Source organism: Lissotriton vulgaris, chromosome 6, assembly GCF_964263255.1.
Source record: "Lissotriton vulgaris chromosome 6, aLisVul1.2, whole genome shotgun sequence".
In the NCBI taxonomy this organism is placed as follows: domain Eukaryota; kingdom Metazoa; phylum Chordata; class Amphibia; order Caudata; family Salamandridae; genus Lissotriton; species Lissotriton vulgaris.
In genome coordinates, this window is record NC_141694.1 from 1,102,951,011 (window position 1) to 1,102,969,333 (window position 18,323).

The following is an 18,323-nucleotide window of genomic DNA, read 5'->3' on the forward strand; positions in this document are numbered from 1 at the left end:
CGGTTTCAAAACTTGCCCTTATTATTGGTCTGCTGAGGACTACTGCTAAATATCTAAGGGCAATATTTAAGCAAATTGGATAGTCTGAAGGGATAGCTATGCCAGTACCTGTCGCGGGTATGAACGTTTTAGGTGTACCAGTAACTTTTTCTCCAGGTCTCAAAAGCTTACAATTAAGGCTTTAACAATTGTCCCGGAATTTTATTAACTTCAGCACTCTGAAGATGTCAGCTTATTAGATACGTTTGTCCGAGCCACCTATTACTCATATGTGCTTTACAAAAGCTAGTTTTAACATGTTGCCACCGGAGTGTATTTCGTAAAATATGAGTAAGTCTACCGGTATTATGGAATATATATATTTTTACTTTTCTATTTAAATGTATCCATATTTATTTTGGTTAAATATATCTACATTTATTTTGTATTTAGTGTAAAAATGAAACCTCAACTAGTATAATGCCATTTTCGACTGATAAAGGCACACATGAAGATAGACTTTTGAGTTTTTCTCCTGAAAGGAGACAAATAATGCATCACTCATAAGATCGAGTAGACCAGATGCACAGCTGTTGGCCTAGCAGTTACGACTGTTATCAATGAAAGTACTCAAAAAAACATTTCTTTGTCGAAATTTTAAAATCGGTACGGATAGAGAAATAAATAGTTCTCTCTCTGTATTTATCCGTAAAAATGAATTAGTCAAAACAGAAAACTGGGAGTCTTGAATAGAAGATATGCAGTGAAAATAAACGCAATCTTCAATTCCAAAGTTCACAATAACTTAATTTCAATTATATAAGTATGGCCACACTCAGAATTGTACATTAAAATACTTTATTGTAATACAGACATTCCAGTGGACTCATAATTCCTAATAATTAAAACATTGGTAAGAACGGCTATTTACAAATGAATATGCACAGTGGTAGTTTTATACAAACAGCAGTGAATCACATTGTACAAATTAAACATAAATTAAAGTAATCAAGTTGCTTTACTAAGGTGCCATAACCGGACCTTTTGGTCAGACATACAGTAACTGTTTCTCTGGCCCACACAGACACCTAAAACCTTTTACTTCAGCAATAGAAGGGGAGCATTGGACAGGAATCTAAAATGTTACATGTAATAAAGACAGGCATTTCCTAACTGGGTCAGAAAAAGTATTACATTCTGCATGTTAGACCTTTTATAGGGCCAATCTCCATGCGTAGTACACTATATTGTGTAGATATTTTACAAAAGCAGATAGTACCGTGAAGGTAACTACAACCTGTGCCCATTAATATGATGAATATAGGTACCATACTGCTCTATGTACTGGAACCCATGCAAGGCATTGTTTTGGTGCAGCTAAAATAGGTGTGCCAGGCTTTATTATCCGGGCCAATGACCGGACAATCATTCTGAGCACATCTCTATTAAGTTTTTTTATCTGAGGTATTTGAGCGGGGCACATTCCACATGTGTGCATTCTAGAGGTCTATTGTTTAAGTCTCATTCATCCAGAGTACTTTTCAGATACAGTTTGTTAAATTATTTTGTGATAAAAGGTACTTGGTCAATTCAGCTGTGAGAAACACAGGTGCAAATTTAGCTTCAATGCTTTAATTCCAGCTTTGTTGTTCCAGCGGACATCAATGTGAAGCGAACGACCTTTTCCATAATCCTTTTCAAGATGTAAGACCAATCACTTCTCCAATTGCTGAGGGGTGCTGAAAGCTTCGTATACATTAGCAGCAAAGTCTTTCACTTGTTCCATCATCAATAGGTCCTACAGAAAAAGAGAAAGATTGCAAATGTTTATTAGTGTAAAACGTGCTAAAAAGAGAGAATATAAACTGGCATCTCTAGAAGTAATTTTTAGGGGGGCACTCATGGGACCACAGACAATACTGGTGGAGCTACCCACAAAGAGTAATTGTGTGTGTGTATGTATATATACACACACACCCCTGCCTATATAAACACACAACATATACATATATACACACACACATATATATATATATATATACACACACACACACATATATATATATATATATATATATATATATATATATCTATATATCTATGTCAGTCACAAAGTTTCACCCTCCGCCGCACCACTCGTCCCAGGTGCATTCCCAGCGGTGGTGAGCTGCAATATTGATGTGTGTTTCCAACGAACAAGTAAAACAGTCAGTAACGAGGGCACTTGCAGGTAGGGTTTTTTTTCAAAGTGCCTTAAACAGTAAGTCACAAAGAGATGACAGACGTATTTCGGCAGGAAGCCTTCTTCAATGTCAGCGTGATTCAAAATTCATTAACAATTAAAAACCAAGAGGATTATGCAACATGAAAAAAATTTACAATCATTCATCGAAAGTAATGACGGCCTATGGATTTGGGTTAGTACAATGTAACCAAGGCTGCCATTTTGGAACATGCTCATTACTAAGTGGAGACAGCACAGTTCTTAATATTATAGAAACAATAATTAAACGCATGAGGAACATGTTCTACCACGTTTAGCAGAACTCCAATGTATGAAATACATGAATAATTCATTAGGTATGGCTCCACATAGCTGGTCCCAGTCACTGCTTCAATGCTCAATATTCAGTGCGAGAGACGAGAACATTATTTCATCATATTCCGTGATAATCTCCAATTCGTGCAAGAGCCCAAAAATAAATTAATTAAGAAAAAGGGCAAACTTTCAATACAATATAATTTTAATCCTGTCATACCCTGTTTTGCACAGTGTCTCTCAATATTGCACATTAAATCGGAGTGGCGTTTCAAGGAATATCCCTCACTAAAGTCCTGAATGGGCATACTCATACATACTCAGGAGTTAGTAACAGCAAAATTGCTTCTTAGCGCCCTGTATGGGCGAACTGGTGAATAAGAGGGACCTTTGTCAAGACAGTGTCCTCGTATCATACTACAAAGAAATAATGATAACCTTTGCTACGGGGAGATAGCAGTCAATGGAAAAGAGACTCATATCCAGGACTAGGTTCAAATTATCCAAATGGACCCACAATTATTCAACGTTGTTTAATCCCTTGGAGGTCCTTGTTTGGAGTCCTATAATGGACCTTGATTCCAAGCTGCGCAATTTCTTGACTCTGCCCCTCCCCTTTCATCTTTAAGTACCTGGTCAACGCAGAAGAATTTTAAAAGGTCGCGGTTGCAGTTATGCTTCAGTTCAAAATGTCGGGCCACAGAATAGGTCGAATCTTTCTTGGTGATAGCTCACATATGTTAAATAATTCCCTTTCTATTGGGATGTATAGTGCTTCCTATATACCTTTTAGGACAAGGACATACCAGGCAGTATACTGTGAATACTGAAATACAATTTAACAGTTCATCTTTTTCTGTTTAGTGCCAAATCTTTCTACCACTTCGTACCCGCTGATCTTGTTACTATACTTACAGGCTTTGCAATTCATGCAAAGAAAAAAGCCCATAGTCCTGCCCTTGTTGGCCAAAGTAGACCTATAATGACTATGTACTAGGTGATCCTTGATCGACATGCTACGTCTGTAGGTAATCTGCGGAAGGGGGGTAAGCACCTTGCCGATTATATTATCTGTTAGCCAATTTTTCGTCAAACTTTATACCACCTGGGAGTGTTCACTAAAACTCGTGATCATCCTGATGACTCCATCTTTATGTTTAGTGTCTAATGCAGTGGGGGCTTTAGTAACCAACAATTGGGACCTTTTCACTAACTCTGTCCGTTCCACCGCATCTCCTAGGATCCCTCTGGTGTAACCCCTTATTCTAAATATTTCTATGGCGCCATTTTTGGCTCTCTGATATTCAGCATTGTTCGTGCAATTTGAAATTCACAAAAAAACATAGGTTTCAGGGCTGTTATAGTTAGTTGGACATTTGACTCCTATAAAACCAAAGAAATTCGCCTGTTCTAGTTAGTTGAGCTAACTATAACTCGCGCCTATGGTTTTTTAGTGAATTTCAAAGGTTTTTTAAATGCTAATTCCTAACTATAATGTCTGTAAAACCTATGGTTTATTCAGTGAATTTCGAAGGTTTTTTAAATGTTTATTTAATATTTTAATATTTATAAAGCCACGTGTACTTATGGGGTTGCAACCGCTGCGCGTTGCGTATGCGACGAGTGCATGCTGCCAGGCCCTGTGTTACGTCATAGGCGTATGGTGTCGTGCCAGGTACGCCATTCCCTCACTTTTTTTGTCTCAAAACTATATCTAAATAACTTTAAAGTGTATAGGAGAGCAAGCGATAATCTAAAATATTTCAAACATTTATATATTTCTAACTGTAATAAAAGTATATTATAGTAAATATATTCTCAAAATCGCGTTGGGTGCGGTCTCCTTGCGCGCTGGGTTCACGATTGCCATGTGACCTAAAAAGAAGCATTTGATTAGTTCATAATATTTCCCATTGTAGCAGTTGGAAAACTCCACCCATTTTAGTCATTCTCTTTACAGCATTTGATGAGACACACCTCTTCTGCTTAGAGAGCTTTTTTGAAAACTTTTTGCTCTGTACACATATCTTACACTACACACAACATGCAACCATGCTCTTCATCAATATTCATGGTCTGTAAAGTAGCCTACCACCTGTGATAGCCATGCACCTAAAAGTTACATAACCAAAGTTTTCCCCACTGCCAGAGGTAATATGGTTGCGTACGCTGTCCACAGCACAATGTAATGTGGTACAGCCCAGGGGCAGTATCATGCATAGATAATGAACACATGGACACAGATAGATAGTGGAAGTGGGTACGAGCGCGCAACACCTTTTTATTACCAGGGTCATATATGGAGTGACGTCTGGCTGGATGAGTGTGGGTTGAGTGTAAACCAGCCCTCAGGGAATGGTTGCTGCTAGCATCAACTATAACAGTAATCATAAAATCACACTCAGAGATTCAATAATAAAAGGGTCAATAGTTTGTGTTGCAGTAAGGTACGGACAGTAGATGTGAAATAATACAGAAAAAATTCTATCGTAAATAAACCACAACTTCTGGTATACTGAGACACAGGCAATAGATCTGAAATAATACACAAAAAGATTGTATCATAAAGGGCCCATCCGTTCTAGTGCACTCAGAAAGCCACATCAAAAGCATTCAGCATGTGCACAGCCAGCGATGATGAGTGCTGCGGGCGGGCCGTACTAGGAGCAATGTCTGTTGCCATCAACACTGCATCATCTGCAATAGCGACTGAATTGTGAACATTGCCGTCTGCAGTGTAGGCCAGAGAGCGTGGTCAGCAAGGGCCCACAGTCACGTAACGTGGACTTGAGCTGCCCAGTTTGTCATACAAAAAGCAAGAAAAAGCGTGTGCGAGCCTGCAATGATGCGTATGCGTGGTGCAGACAAAGCGCACTGGAGCAATGTCTTTTGCCTACAGGACTGAGTCATCTACAATAGCGACTTTATCTGAATTGTAAACACTGTTGTCTGCAGTGTAAATTGAAGGCAGCAGCCACACAGACATCCATGAATACTTTTCTCACTTCCTCTTCACAAAATACAAAAACATAAATTACAAAAAACTCTGCAATAAATAAATCAAAACAATTCGAATTGCGATCTCTGTTGTCCACAGTGTAGATTGTTATTCAGTGTTCTTTTCCACTACCAAGAAGAATTTGGTCATTGTACTAAACCTATAACTCATCTAAAAAGAGTTCTTCAAGCAAGTATACTAAAAGGATATTGTGTATATTTCAATAGACGTTGTAGTTACTTGACTACTGGAATCTGTAATTAGTAATTAAACAACCACCACTCGATCTGAATTGTGAGCCCTGCTGACCGCAGTGTAGGCCAGAGGCAGTGGTCATTAATGCCTCACAGCCACGTGCCGTTGGATTCGGAAGCACAGAGTTGGTTGCACCTCATCGGAGGGGGTACACAGAAATCATCACACACATTAACTTCTGACATCCTCAATCATAAAATCAAGACCCTGTTTCACTGTTCGGACCTGCTGTACCGCGGTGTACTCCACTGACTGCTGTCAACCAAGCACAATATTCATGTGCAGCAGTTAGCTACGGAAGCACAGAGTATGATGCACCTCAACGGAGGGAGTTTGTAAAACCAAGCAGCAAGTAATCAGACATCGTCCATTGTGGGATCAAGACACCGTTCCACTTGGACCTAGAGTATCACCTGGCCGAAGGGAGTACCTTCATCTCCACTCTCAGATGCAGTTCCAACATCGTCCATTGTGGGGGCGCTGTGTGCCTGTGTCGCGGAAGCCAGCGTTAATCTCAAGAGCCTTCCGACCTCGCAGACCTCGGGCCAGGAGCTTCCGCCGGCACGTGAGGGGCCCTCTTTCACATTGGCAGTGTCGAAAGGTGAACTGTGGGGCATATGTGCGTCGCAGCGGCCATGACACCTTTGCTCACGGGGTCAACCTCGTGGCGGTGTAAGCTGCGCAGACCTGGCAGACAAGTTCACCATACCGGAACAAAATTACACCCACAGAAACGTGCCAATTATTCATACCCCTACGCTAGCCTTGCGTACGCCAGGCCAGTCCACTACACAAAAGATTTGGGAGGGGGGCGGGGGGGGGAACGAGGGTGCACGTATGCGCTAAGTTTTCATAATCTACCCTACTGACTGTACTATCATGGTTGCGTCCACTGTCTGCTTCACTCAATAGACCATCAGTGTATGTTGATATGTACATGTCTGTGCTCTGCTTACTCTAGTCTGTCTGGCACATCCCCTCAACACTTTGCATTGTATACTTTAATAATGGAGAATCACTTGCCACCTTCGCACATAATTTGCTCGCATCTCTCACCACATTCAGCATTGTGTGGCAGAGGTGCCATGTCATGTTTTGTTTGTGTACATGGCTAGCCACGGTTCCCACAGTACGTAGTGTTGTTGTGTCTGCTAGCTGTACATTTTGTTTGTCATGTTGTATGTGATTATACAAGGTAGCACGATTATTCACGAGCAGTGGTTTCTCTCATTTACATATCGCTGTCTTAAAGAGGCTACAGAACTTCTTCTCACAGGTGAAAAGTGCGACCAAAATGGCAGTCATTCATTACTATCCAAGAATGTCCAACTGCACGATGCTTCTAAGCTTAAAGCCCCAATCTTGCTTGCTTTCTTAAAACCACACCAATACGCCAACTCCCACAATCAGACAAACATTCACACAGCTTTCTAGCTGCACTTATCTGCATCTCAATAACATGCACTCCTACGGAATGTGAGCTGGCATACCATATGTCCTTACTGTTTCAAACCGAGTAACTTCCTGTGGCAATGTCTATTCCCACCCACACAAAACAACTACCAAACTTCAACTTGGCCTTCAATACCTACTTTGAAAACAGATTTCATTAAACTAACCAAACTTAAAGAGCTTTTGTTCAGAACAGAAGTGTCCCTCACTTCTGCAAAATAAATTTATCGACTGCAGATAGCACAAACTTCAAGTAAAATACAGTCCCTTTTAAATACGAACCTCCCATTACACTTTGTGAATTGTTACACAATTTTCAACACATCTCACACTCAAGTTCTGGCACACTTTTTCAACACGGTCTCCTCCGGCCTTCTCACGGGCTTTCAAACAGTTTTTGGTATAATACCAGACTTCATTTATTCGATCATCGCTGGAATAACAGGAACAGTGCCCATAATTCTTGCTCGCTTGCGGCCTTCCTACTACTATTTTTGCTTGTAAAAAATGGCTGCGCTCCCTGTAACAACCATGTCCAACAGAATACGCCTCTACGCGAAGCTACATCAATACTGTCAAAAAATGGAACAACTTTTCGTCTCCTGCCTCTATCTATTATCGGAGCCAGCTACAACATGACATTTATTTACACATATGCAATCTGGGTGCAATCATCTTTTTATTGCAAAACTTGCCCATTCGACTGGCGAATGGATCTATGCCTTGCCAACATCCCAACAATTGCTCCCGATATCCAGCAGGTAATGGAGTATCTTGAAAACCAGGAACTTGATTGTTCGGGCAGTGTAGCAATGGCGGATACAACGCGAAAAGGTATTGTGGCCGAAGTGGATTTCTGCGCAGCCGCGAAAGAGCTCTTGCAACGTGTGATCTTTGACAACATCGCAGATTGCCTGCCAATTCAAATTGCTGCTCCAACATTCGAGGAACATTACTGTCCCTTCAAGGATATGAATTGGATTGCTTCACTTTTCTCACACAATGGCAAAAATGACCTCTTGGAACATTACGCATCTTAAGCCGCTGAAGAACTTCCGGACTGCAATCTCCAAGACTTCTAAGAAATTCACGTTATTCTTGATTTGATTTTTTCCAACTTTTTTTTTTTTTTACTTTTTGCGTTCATTTTTTTCAATACACTTCAATTGAACTATTTTCATATAATAACTTTCTAAGTATGATCAAGCATTTGAACTCTGTTTTCATTATTGCCCCTTACGTCTCCAGTCTAACCAGGGAAGGGTGATGTATGGCCTATGCAAATACGCTATTTACCTGCTAATTTGGCCTAAACTAGACATCCATTTTGAAACTATGTCTATGGTTTGTGCATACATCTATCTGCCTGCCTGTTATCCACGAAGCTCTTTCACACAAACTTACTCATCCTCAGCCTCTGCTCACGAGCTGGCGATCAAGTTAAAAAAACACAACATTGTTTAGGAACTGGTTGGCATTGTGTGGTTATAGTATCCTACATATATTTTCTTTATAGAATTTAGTCATTCATGTCTAATAGCTATTGTTTATGTCACATGGACATGTAACCGGTAATGAGGAATTCACTGATGCAGGAGCTTCGGTTTGAATACAACAGAAGCGGTTGGAGTTTGCCTCAGCTTGATGCCTTAGCTCTTTGCACCAGTGGATCCATTTATGGCACTTGAAAAAAGACACTCTTTATAGAGCATTCAGACTCCATCGCTTTATTACACGCAGCCACTTTCTTAGACACACTTGATATCACCATTTCTCTTCTGTGGCATTGCAACATTCTGCATTATATTCTTCACGATTATTTCTTTATTCCTGCTTGCTAAAACACTGCGAGTCTTCAGAAAGTAGGGGCGAGTAGTCCGCTTCCCAGTCCCTGTATAGTATAAACGCATACTAACACTACTTACACAGGTATGCTACAGCGGCCAGTATCTACAGCGCCCACAGCACATCAGTTTACAGCACTCCGCTCACGGTTTAGGCGCACACTTTCATCCCCAAGTGTACCGGCACCTCACCTCAGCACCATCTCACTCTGGGCAAAGCAGCACTTTCACACCGGTAGGGGTAAATACTTGAGCACATCAGTTTACAGCTCTTCGCTCACGGTTTAGACGCACACTTTCATCAGAGTGTACCGGCAACTCGCCTCCGCACCATCTCACTCTGGGCAAAACAGCACTTTCACACCGGTAGGGTTGAATACTTCGCTTCACACTCCCTGTATAGCACACCCTAAACACCCCATAGACGTTACAGTGCTTCTACCCTCCTCTTTCCTACTTTTTTCGCCCTTTTTTCCCCTTACTCGCTTCAACGGAAGCACAAAATGGCTGCCAACACTGCCTAGTAGCAACCGCTCGCAGCCAAAAAGCAGCAAGCTTGTGCTCGTAACGCCTCAGCCAATCAGTTGGCAGAATTCCCAAATATCGATATCTGTAAATGTCGATATTTCTCCAAAACTACTGAACGGATTTACAACGAATAAACAAAAGCGTGCTTTCAACAACAAGACCCTTCTCCCTGCCAAATTTGGGGTAATTCCGTTCACCCGTTCAACCTGTAGCCTTGTCTAAAGTTTCCTATGTAAATTGTATGGAGAAAACATGTTTTGGGACCCCCTTTTTTCTTGGCCCCCCCTTTATGAATCACCCCCAAACTTTCAACATAGGAGCAGATATGAACAAAGAATTCGTTTGGAAAATGTCATGAAGATTCATCAAATGACGCCAAAGTTATAAGCAAAACTAAAAATGCTCTCCCTATGGAAACTTGATCCTAACTATAACTACCTATAAACTCAATGGAAACACTGAATTCCAATTATCCATACTCCTTACCAACGTGTGTATATATATATATATATATATATATATTCACTGAAAAAACCATAGGTTTCACACCAGTTATAGTTAGCTGAACATTTTACTCATACAAAACCATTGAAATTCCCACGTTATAGTTAGTTGGACTCACTATAACTTGCGTGCCCGCAATCCACTGCTGAGGATGTCACATTTTACATCATTCATGACATGGTCAGTGACACCACTGATGACCTCATCCAGTGTCTGTGTGTTTCTGTAAAGTTCTATACATCATTTGTGTGTTACTGTAAAGTTTAAATATGTTTTACATATTCAAGAATGAGTGTAAGTGTCTGGATGAAGGATTTAGTTGGTGCGTGACTGATTGTATGAGTGAATGTGTCTTACTGAATGCATGGGTTAGTGACTAAACTGTCTGTATGTGTGCATCATTATGTCTGTTGTTGTGTAAGGTGCTGCATGTGTTGATTAGTGTAAGGTGCTGCATGTGTTGATTAGTGTAAGGTGCTGCATGTGTTGATTAGTAGCTATATAAGTGACTAAATGGGTTATTGATTGGTTGCCCAAGTATTTGTATGTGAGGGCGAGTGTGTGTGGGAGTGGCTGGGAGTTGTGGGACTCTGTGCATAGATGTGTGAGCAGTTAATTCACTTGGTGTATGGGTTCAAGAGTGCATGTGGAAATAGCTGTATGGACGGTTGACTGTGTGCATGGATGTGTTGGTGAGTGAATGGATATCTCAGTGTTACATGTCCAAGTAAGTACATATGTAAAACACAGTGCATGTGAGAGTTGGCATATATCAAGGACTATACAGGAGAGTCTGTGATTGCGTAAGTGACTGTATGGATCAATGTGTACTTGTATCAGTGATTGTAAAAGAGAGTAAGTATGTGTTAGTATATGTTTGAATACGTAAAGTTATGTGTTTATAACTGTATAGATGAGGAAATGGGAGTGTGATTGATTCTTTGCATGACTAACTAGGTTTGTGAGTAACTCCATGGATGAGTGGCAGTGTGTCAGTGTCTGTATAGGTGTATGAGTGCATATGATAGTGTTGTATTGATGAGTGACTGTATGTATGAGTGATTTTATGGGTGAATGAGTGGATGTGTGTGTAGACTTAGGAATCAGTGAGTGTGTATGTAGTAACTAGTATTGGTGTGTCAATGGTTTCAGGAATGGTAGTCTGTTTTCAACACTGGATGTATCAAAGGTTAGATTAGAGTGTGAGAAGGTGCATTATATTATCACATAGATGATGTCATCAGTGATGTCATCAGTGATGTCATTTGAGAGGTCATCAGTGATGTCATCAGTGATGTCACTGACCATGTCATGAATGATGTAATATGTGACATCAGCAGTGGATTGCGGGCGCGCGAGTTATAGTGAGTCCAACTAACTATAACGTGGGATTTTCAATGGTTTTGTATGAGTAAAATGTTCAGCTTACTATAACTGGTGTGAAACCTATGGTTTTTTCAGTGAATTTCAAAGGTTTTTTAAATGCTAATTCCTAACTATTACAATTGTGAAACCTCTGGTTTTTTCACTGAATTTCAAAGGTTTTTTAAAAGCTAATTCCTTTCTATATCGAGTTTGTAACCTACGATTTTTAGTGTTTTTTTTTATTTGCTGTTTTGTGTAAGTATTCATTATTAATAATTAATTTAAAAAAAATATTTTTCAATGTATTTTTCATTTTCTTAATCGTTTTTTCTTGGTGCGCTCAGGGTGCGCGCACCGGTAAGCTCTCCCGAGAGCGCAGCGAGAGCGCTAATTCTGCGTTCGTAAAAAAAAATATGTATGAAAACTAAATAATAATGCAAGACATTCAGTACCATACTTAAAAAAGCAGTATTTTTAATTTACGAAATGAAAATGATTTTGCGTTTGCGTACAGCTAGCAAAACGTCACTCAGGCGTGCCATGTAAGCGCCCCCGGAAGTGCCTACGTTCGCGCCGCGTAAGCGCCCTCGGAAGCGCTTCGGAGCGCGCAGCGTAAGCGCGTCAAGTTATATTACATTAAAATAACACTTTTCATTGGTTCTAATATATTTTTTTACAAAGAATGAAATCCTCACCCATTTCCTTCACTACTTCTTTCACTTTTGTGACTGCAAGACCTGTCTTTTTGCTGCTTAATCTTTGTTTGAATATCATGGCTGCCAGAGAATCCAGCAGCAGTGATGACCCAGATAGATTTTTAGATGAAGAAGTTCCTCAGCCTAGAAAAAAGGAGCATTTTAGCAGGAATTTTTTTTCCATACCAGCAGACCAAAAAAAAGTAAATGCTCCAAAAGTGGAGTGTCGAATTTGTCAAACTCTCCTGTCAAGGGGTGACCCTTCCCAAAAATATTCCTTTGGAAATTCAACTATGATCCGGCACGTCGAGAGGAGGCACCCTCAGAACTATGCCCGAGAGAGTGTCCGGGCTCTGGCACAAGAGGCTCCAGGGGACGGTGCTTATACCTCAACTGGAGAAGCAACTGCATCAACAGTGAGGTGGCGAACAGACCAGCTGATCCCAAATATTCAGCCTGCTTTTAATGAAGCCACAATTAAATGAAGAAAATGTGATCAGCTACTTTGTTATGGAGAACAAAGTGTTATGCTCATGGTTCGAGCAATAGAGAACTACCGCTGCCATCCCCAGCCCTAATTTAGTTTTTTTTATTTTGCTCCTGTTGAGCAGTTTCCCATTCCCTGTTTTTGTTTTCGTTTAAAAAAAAAGGAAAACAGAAGAAAAAAAAAGTTCTTTTCAGAACTACCTCCAATTCTCATCAAAGAGCTGTATTTAAAAAAAATTAAAAACAGTTTTTCCCTGTGGTGCTCTTAGGGTGCGCGTACCGAAGAGCGTACCCGGGAACGCACCCGTGCTCACCCCGCGAAAATTTCAACAAAAAAAAAAAAAAACTTTTTTTGCCCTTCAGGGTCCTTCTAGGCCCCCCTCAGAAAACCTAGGGGGTCAGGGGGTGTCTAGTCTGCCCCCTTTTAATTATTTCCCACTTTCTTTTTCACCTCTTGTGTCTCGATTCTACCAAGACACAAGATGGCAGACTCTCCAGAGTGTTTAGAATGTTGAAAGACAACCAACAGCCAATCACCTTTCCGCTCGCGCACTCCCGTAGCGCGCCGGGTGCGCTCCCCGGTACGCATACCGGTGAGCGCTCGGTGTGCGCCTATAGATATATATATGTGTTTTTGAAGTTAATTTTCAAAAAAACCACTGGAGCAATTTCCACCAAATATAGCAAAGGCACATCTGCGTACCAGTCCCTACAATTTTGCCAAATTTGGCATAATTCCATTCAGCGGTTCGGGCTGTAGACTTGTCAGACCGTCCTATGGAAATTAACATGGGGAAAACACGTTTTGGGACCCCCTTTTTTTGCAGACCCTACTTCACGAATCCCCCCGAAACTTCCAGGGAAGGAGCAGAGCGGAGCTGGCCAAAATTTTGGAAAATTACACACAAATTCCTCAACCGGCGCCAGAGTTATTCCCAATAGAATGTTGCGGATTTCCTATGGTAGCCAATCCTAACTATAACTACCTACTGGCGACCGCCAGTAGGAGATATATATATAGATATAGATATATATATATATCAACTTATACCAACAGGTTTTTATTTTTAAGGAACCAGCATCTACATTTGAGGCAAAGTCTCGCCGACGCGTTTCAAGGACACAGCCTTTTCATCCTGGGCAGCTTGCGAGCAAACACAGATGATTCCAATGTCTCATTGTTATATGCAAATCCTCTCAGTGGTGCACGAGCAGTGCATTTGTCTAGTACTTTGCATTATGGGACCTAGAGTCCCCATTGGAAAATAGTCATGCTCATAGTGAGCTCTGTGCAGTTCGTTTTAAGTAAAAGCATATTAAACACCCTCCAGTGGGCCCCCAAAAGCCTTGCCAGTTGTAGTTTCCATCACTGCTGGACTGGCCGCGGCTTCAGGCAAAGTTCCAGCGCCGCGCAGCCTCTCCTTTCTCCTTTGATGGAAATGGTGCATACTTACACAGCAGGGCAGCCGTGAAAGTTAATTGTTGTCCAATTGCCCGAAAGCTTTAAAGAACGCACTCCCAGCAGCTTATACCAACAGGCTTTTATTCTTAAGGAACCGGCATCTACATTTGAGGCAAAGTCTCGCCGACGCGTTTCAAGGACACAGCCTTTTCCTTGATCCCCCAACTTAAAATGCGCCACAGATCGCGTTTCCACACTTGTCACATCGGGCCACACCCCCTCCCTGCACCACTGTGCAAACGCGCCCCTGGAGCGTTGTACATTAGGGAATTAAATCCCCTAGAGTCCTGAGGGTCCCTGGGGGCCAACTAGCCCACCAGCTACCTCCAGTAAGCACCACAGAGTTGCGTTGCAGAGAGGTGTAAAATGGAGCGTGGCCTCTGAACACCTCTCTGCAACACAGCTCCCTGGCGCATACTGGAGGTACCTGGTGGGCTAGTTCGCCCCCAGGAACCCTAAGGATTGAAGGGGACTTAATCCCCACATTTACAATGTGCCAGGGGGTGCGTTTGCACACTTGCTATGTCAGGCCCGCCCCCTCCCTGCACCACTGTGCAAACGAGCCCCCTGGTGCGTTGTAAATTGGGGGATTAATTCCCATTGAGTCCTGCGGGTCCCTGAGGGCCAACTAGCCCACCAGGTACCTCCAGTAAGCTCCAAGGAACTGTGTTGCAGAGAGGTGTAAAATGGGCATGGCCTCTCAACACCTCTCTGCAACGCAGCTCCCTGGCACATACTGGAGGTACCTGGTGGGCTAGTTGGCCTCCAGGGACCCTCAGTACTCAAGGGAAATTAATTCCCCAACTTACAAAGCGCCAGGGGGCGCGTTTGCGGAGTGCTGCAGGGAGGGGGGCGGAGCCTAGCTGAGATGTCGGCTTAAATTTTTTTTTTTTAAATGAAGGGGGGGGGGGGGGGGGGGTGGATGTGTGGCCTCCCTTCTCTTTACTTTTTTTAGGCCCTGGGGAACCCATCCCCCAGGGCCTTGCCCCTTTTTAAAAAAACAGGAAGGGGGCCGTGTGCCCCCCCTTCCGAGGTCAATTTCGGCCCCGGGGAGCCCATCCCCCACGGCATGGCCATCATTTTTTTGACAAATCACCCCCAAACTTTCAGGATAGGAGCTGACCTAGATGAAACATTTTCTTGGAGAATTTTGCGAAGATTCGTCAAACAACGCCAAAGTTGTTAGGAAATCAAAAAATGCTTTTCCTATGGAAACTCGGTTCTAACTATAACTACCTACTGGCGACCGCCAGTAGGAGATATATATATATATATATATTCATACGGAAACGCGTCATATGTCCGAATATTTGCACGTTGTATATGTCTGAATAAAGAAGTTACTGCGGCTGGCAGTAGCAAAAAAAAAAAAAGGAGTTTGTCTCTCTTTGTGGTGCCTGATGCACCTTCGAGTGGTAACTGGCCACACACACACACACACAGACACACATACACACACACACACGGACACACACACAGACACACACGGACACACACACACACACACGGACACACACACACAGACACAGACACAGACACACACACACACACACACTTATCTTACCTGCCTAATGGTTTAGTTTTTGTTTTCTGTAGTACAAAAGACTGGAATAGCACTGAGTAATACAGGTGTCTAAAAGAGTCGATCAGTTTGCTCAAAAGTGGTGTGGGAACTTTGTGAAATGTAACATGATATGCATGTTCTCTCTTAGCTGCTTCCTACTAAAGACTGGACGCAGACACAATCCTCACAAGAGTTGTCCATTTTCAAGCTGCACTGCGAAAGTTAAGGAAGACATCCTCTTAGAAAATAGCAAGGACAAAAGTTTCTTGGTCGCAGCCATTAGTACCGGTTTGCCATGTGGTACTTCAGTCCTGAAGATGGAGTGTGTCAGAAATCAGAGCAGCACGTGCAGAACAGAACTCATAGATAGGTTGCAAGTAGATAATTCTACATCTTTCACATATGAAAGATCATCCCCGTGTTGGGGAGTGAAGCAATCCCTTCAGACTCAATGTGTTAGAGCTGTTACAGAGGAAATTGAGAATCTGGTTGCCGATTAACAGATTGCCTTGACCTGAAATGGAGTAGTGGACAGTCCCGTGAAATGGAAACCTGGGGCTGGCATCTACCAATCTTGAAAATGTGCTCAATGGTCATTACATACTTTTTAATACGGATGTTTGCTGCTACAAGTGAGCTGAACCATTTTTTACAAAGCACAAACGTTTTAAAAACTCCTTCTGTGTTTAAATTGCTTTGGGCACTGCTTTCTGCAAGTGCAAAAAACAAATGCAAATTTGTTTGATTTTTCGTTTTTTTTAAAAAAAATGTACACAGATTTTATTGGGCTTTAGGAAGGACATTTGGCCATAGAGAACATACAGGGTATTGATAAGAGTACACCCAAAAAGAAAAACAGCACAATGAAAACAGTGACTCCCACCAAGCCCACCCAAATGCCACATGACATATGCATATATTGCAACATAGTAAACGATAGTTGCATACATATTTCCCTTAGTTTGCAGCTCTGTATGTCCGAACTACCTCTTAAGGAGGGAATCAGCAGAGGGGACAGAATCTGAAATAATTCCCCTGTAAGCTACTCACCTCTGCCAGATTTTAGGGTGTGTTTGGGGGCACCCCCTCGTCTGATACACTGCAATTTCTAGCCCCATACAGTGATCCATCCCCTTTTTCACACCCTAAGAGATGGAGGCAAATCAGCTTTCCATGACCTGGCTATATTGCATTTCGCCAGGGTAAGACCCAAGAACAAAAGCAATTGTTTAAAGCTATTCCCCCTATGCCATCTGTGCTATGGAGAAGAATCAATTTTGGGACTAGTGGAATTTTCCAAGCGAGGACCTCCCACAGGCACGACTTCACCCCTCTGCATAAACCATCCAGCCCCACACAACTTCGCACTGTATGTATAAAAGTTCCCTTGTCCGCCCTGCAGTGGAGGCACATCGGGGAAGCCTTCAGCCCCATGCGCCACAAGCGATGCCTCATGTTGTAAGCTCTATGGAGATTTTTAATTAGATCAATTAATTGCTGCCTCCCGGGGTGCTCCCAAGGCCTCAGTCCAGTTATTGTTGTCAAGCGTGTCGATATTGCCCTCCCAAACCACCCCGAGTTCAGGCAATTCGTTTGAACTGTTCGTGACTAGGGACTGATAATTCTTCGTTATTTTGTGGTCCCCCAGGTCCCCCATGAGGAGCTTACCTTCCAGGGGATTACATTCTGAAAGGACCAAGAGATCCTTAATGTCTCGAGTAAGAGCTTGACAGAGCTGCAAATAGTGATGAAATTGGCTGTGGTGTAGCTGATATTCAGTCTGCACCTCCTGGAATGATTTTAAGACCGCGCCACACATCACATCTCCAAGGGTAGAGATTCGGATATTATCCCACATCCAAAAGCCCTCAAGCTGGGCTGCCTGATGGAGCATGTTGCCCTACCACAACAGCATCCACCAGTCACTTTCCTCCACCAACCTATCCGTCACAGGGAGCGCTTCCAAACAACCAGGACCGTCCTTGTTGCCGGTGGAGGAGACCTCGACTCGTTCCCCCCATATAAGTAATCTAGCAGGAATTTGTCGCCCATCACCCATTTCTCAACTTGATTTTGTATTTCTATCTCTGAACCCAATTCCTTTTTGATATAATCTTCGAGACCTACATCACATTCCCTTCATTTTAATGACATTTTAGTACTTCATTGCTATTTTGGTCAGATGTCACTACTAAATTCCATTAATTTCTCTGAAGAAACATTCCTGATTGAACCAGCATCATGGGTGAGTCAGTTCACCTAATAGGAAACAGATTGTGCATTGACAGCTTAATCACATCTCACACGGGAATGTGATTTTTCTCCCGCCAGCAAAATCCAATTTTCTAAAGTGCCCAATTCAAACTGGAATCTATGTAGTGTACTTTATGTCTAGACCTGTGTATTAAGCTAACTTATTTTGAGTGGTTCTGAGATGTATATAACTGTGGTATAGGGAAGGTGCTGTTGAAGTGGCAATATGGTGCCAACTATATAGCTTGGGTGATGTTTACTGAAAATGAGGGCTTTGGGAAGTTCATCCAACATATTCCTTTGGGTACTGTTATTACTATACGCTGAAAGGAATAAGAACGATTCACTGTTTGACAGGATGTGCTGTTTGATGATTGTCAAAATGTCAGATCTGAACTG

The 18,323-nt window shown here is 42.1% G+C and overlaps 1 protein-coding gene across 1 annotated transcript in view; it reads right to left on the reverse strand.

Moving 5' to 3' along the window:
• Positions 1–820: 820 nt before the first annotated feature.
• Positions 821–18,323, reverse strand: part of PEX3 (peroxisomal biogenesis factor 3) — a 391,252-nt gene continuing 373,749 nt past the window's right edge. The window contains exon 12 of the mRNA XM_086927170.1: positions 821–1,777. Within this exon, the coding sequence (XP_086783296.1) occupies positions 1,694–1,777 (84 nt within the window). The 3' untranslated portion in view covers positions 821–1,693. The remainder of the gene's footprint in view (positions 1,778–18,323) is intronic.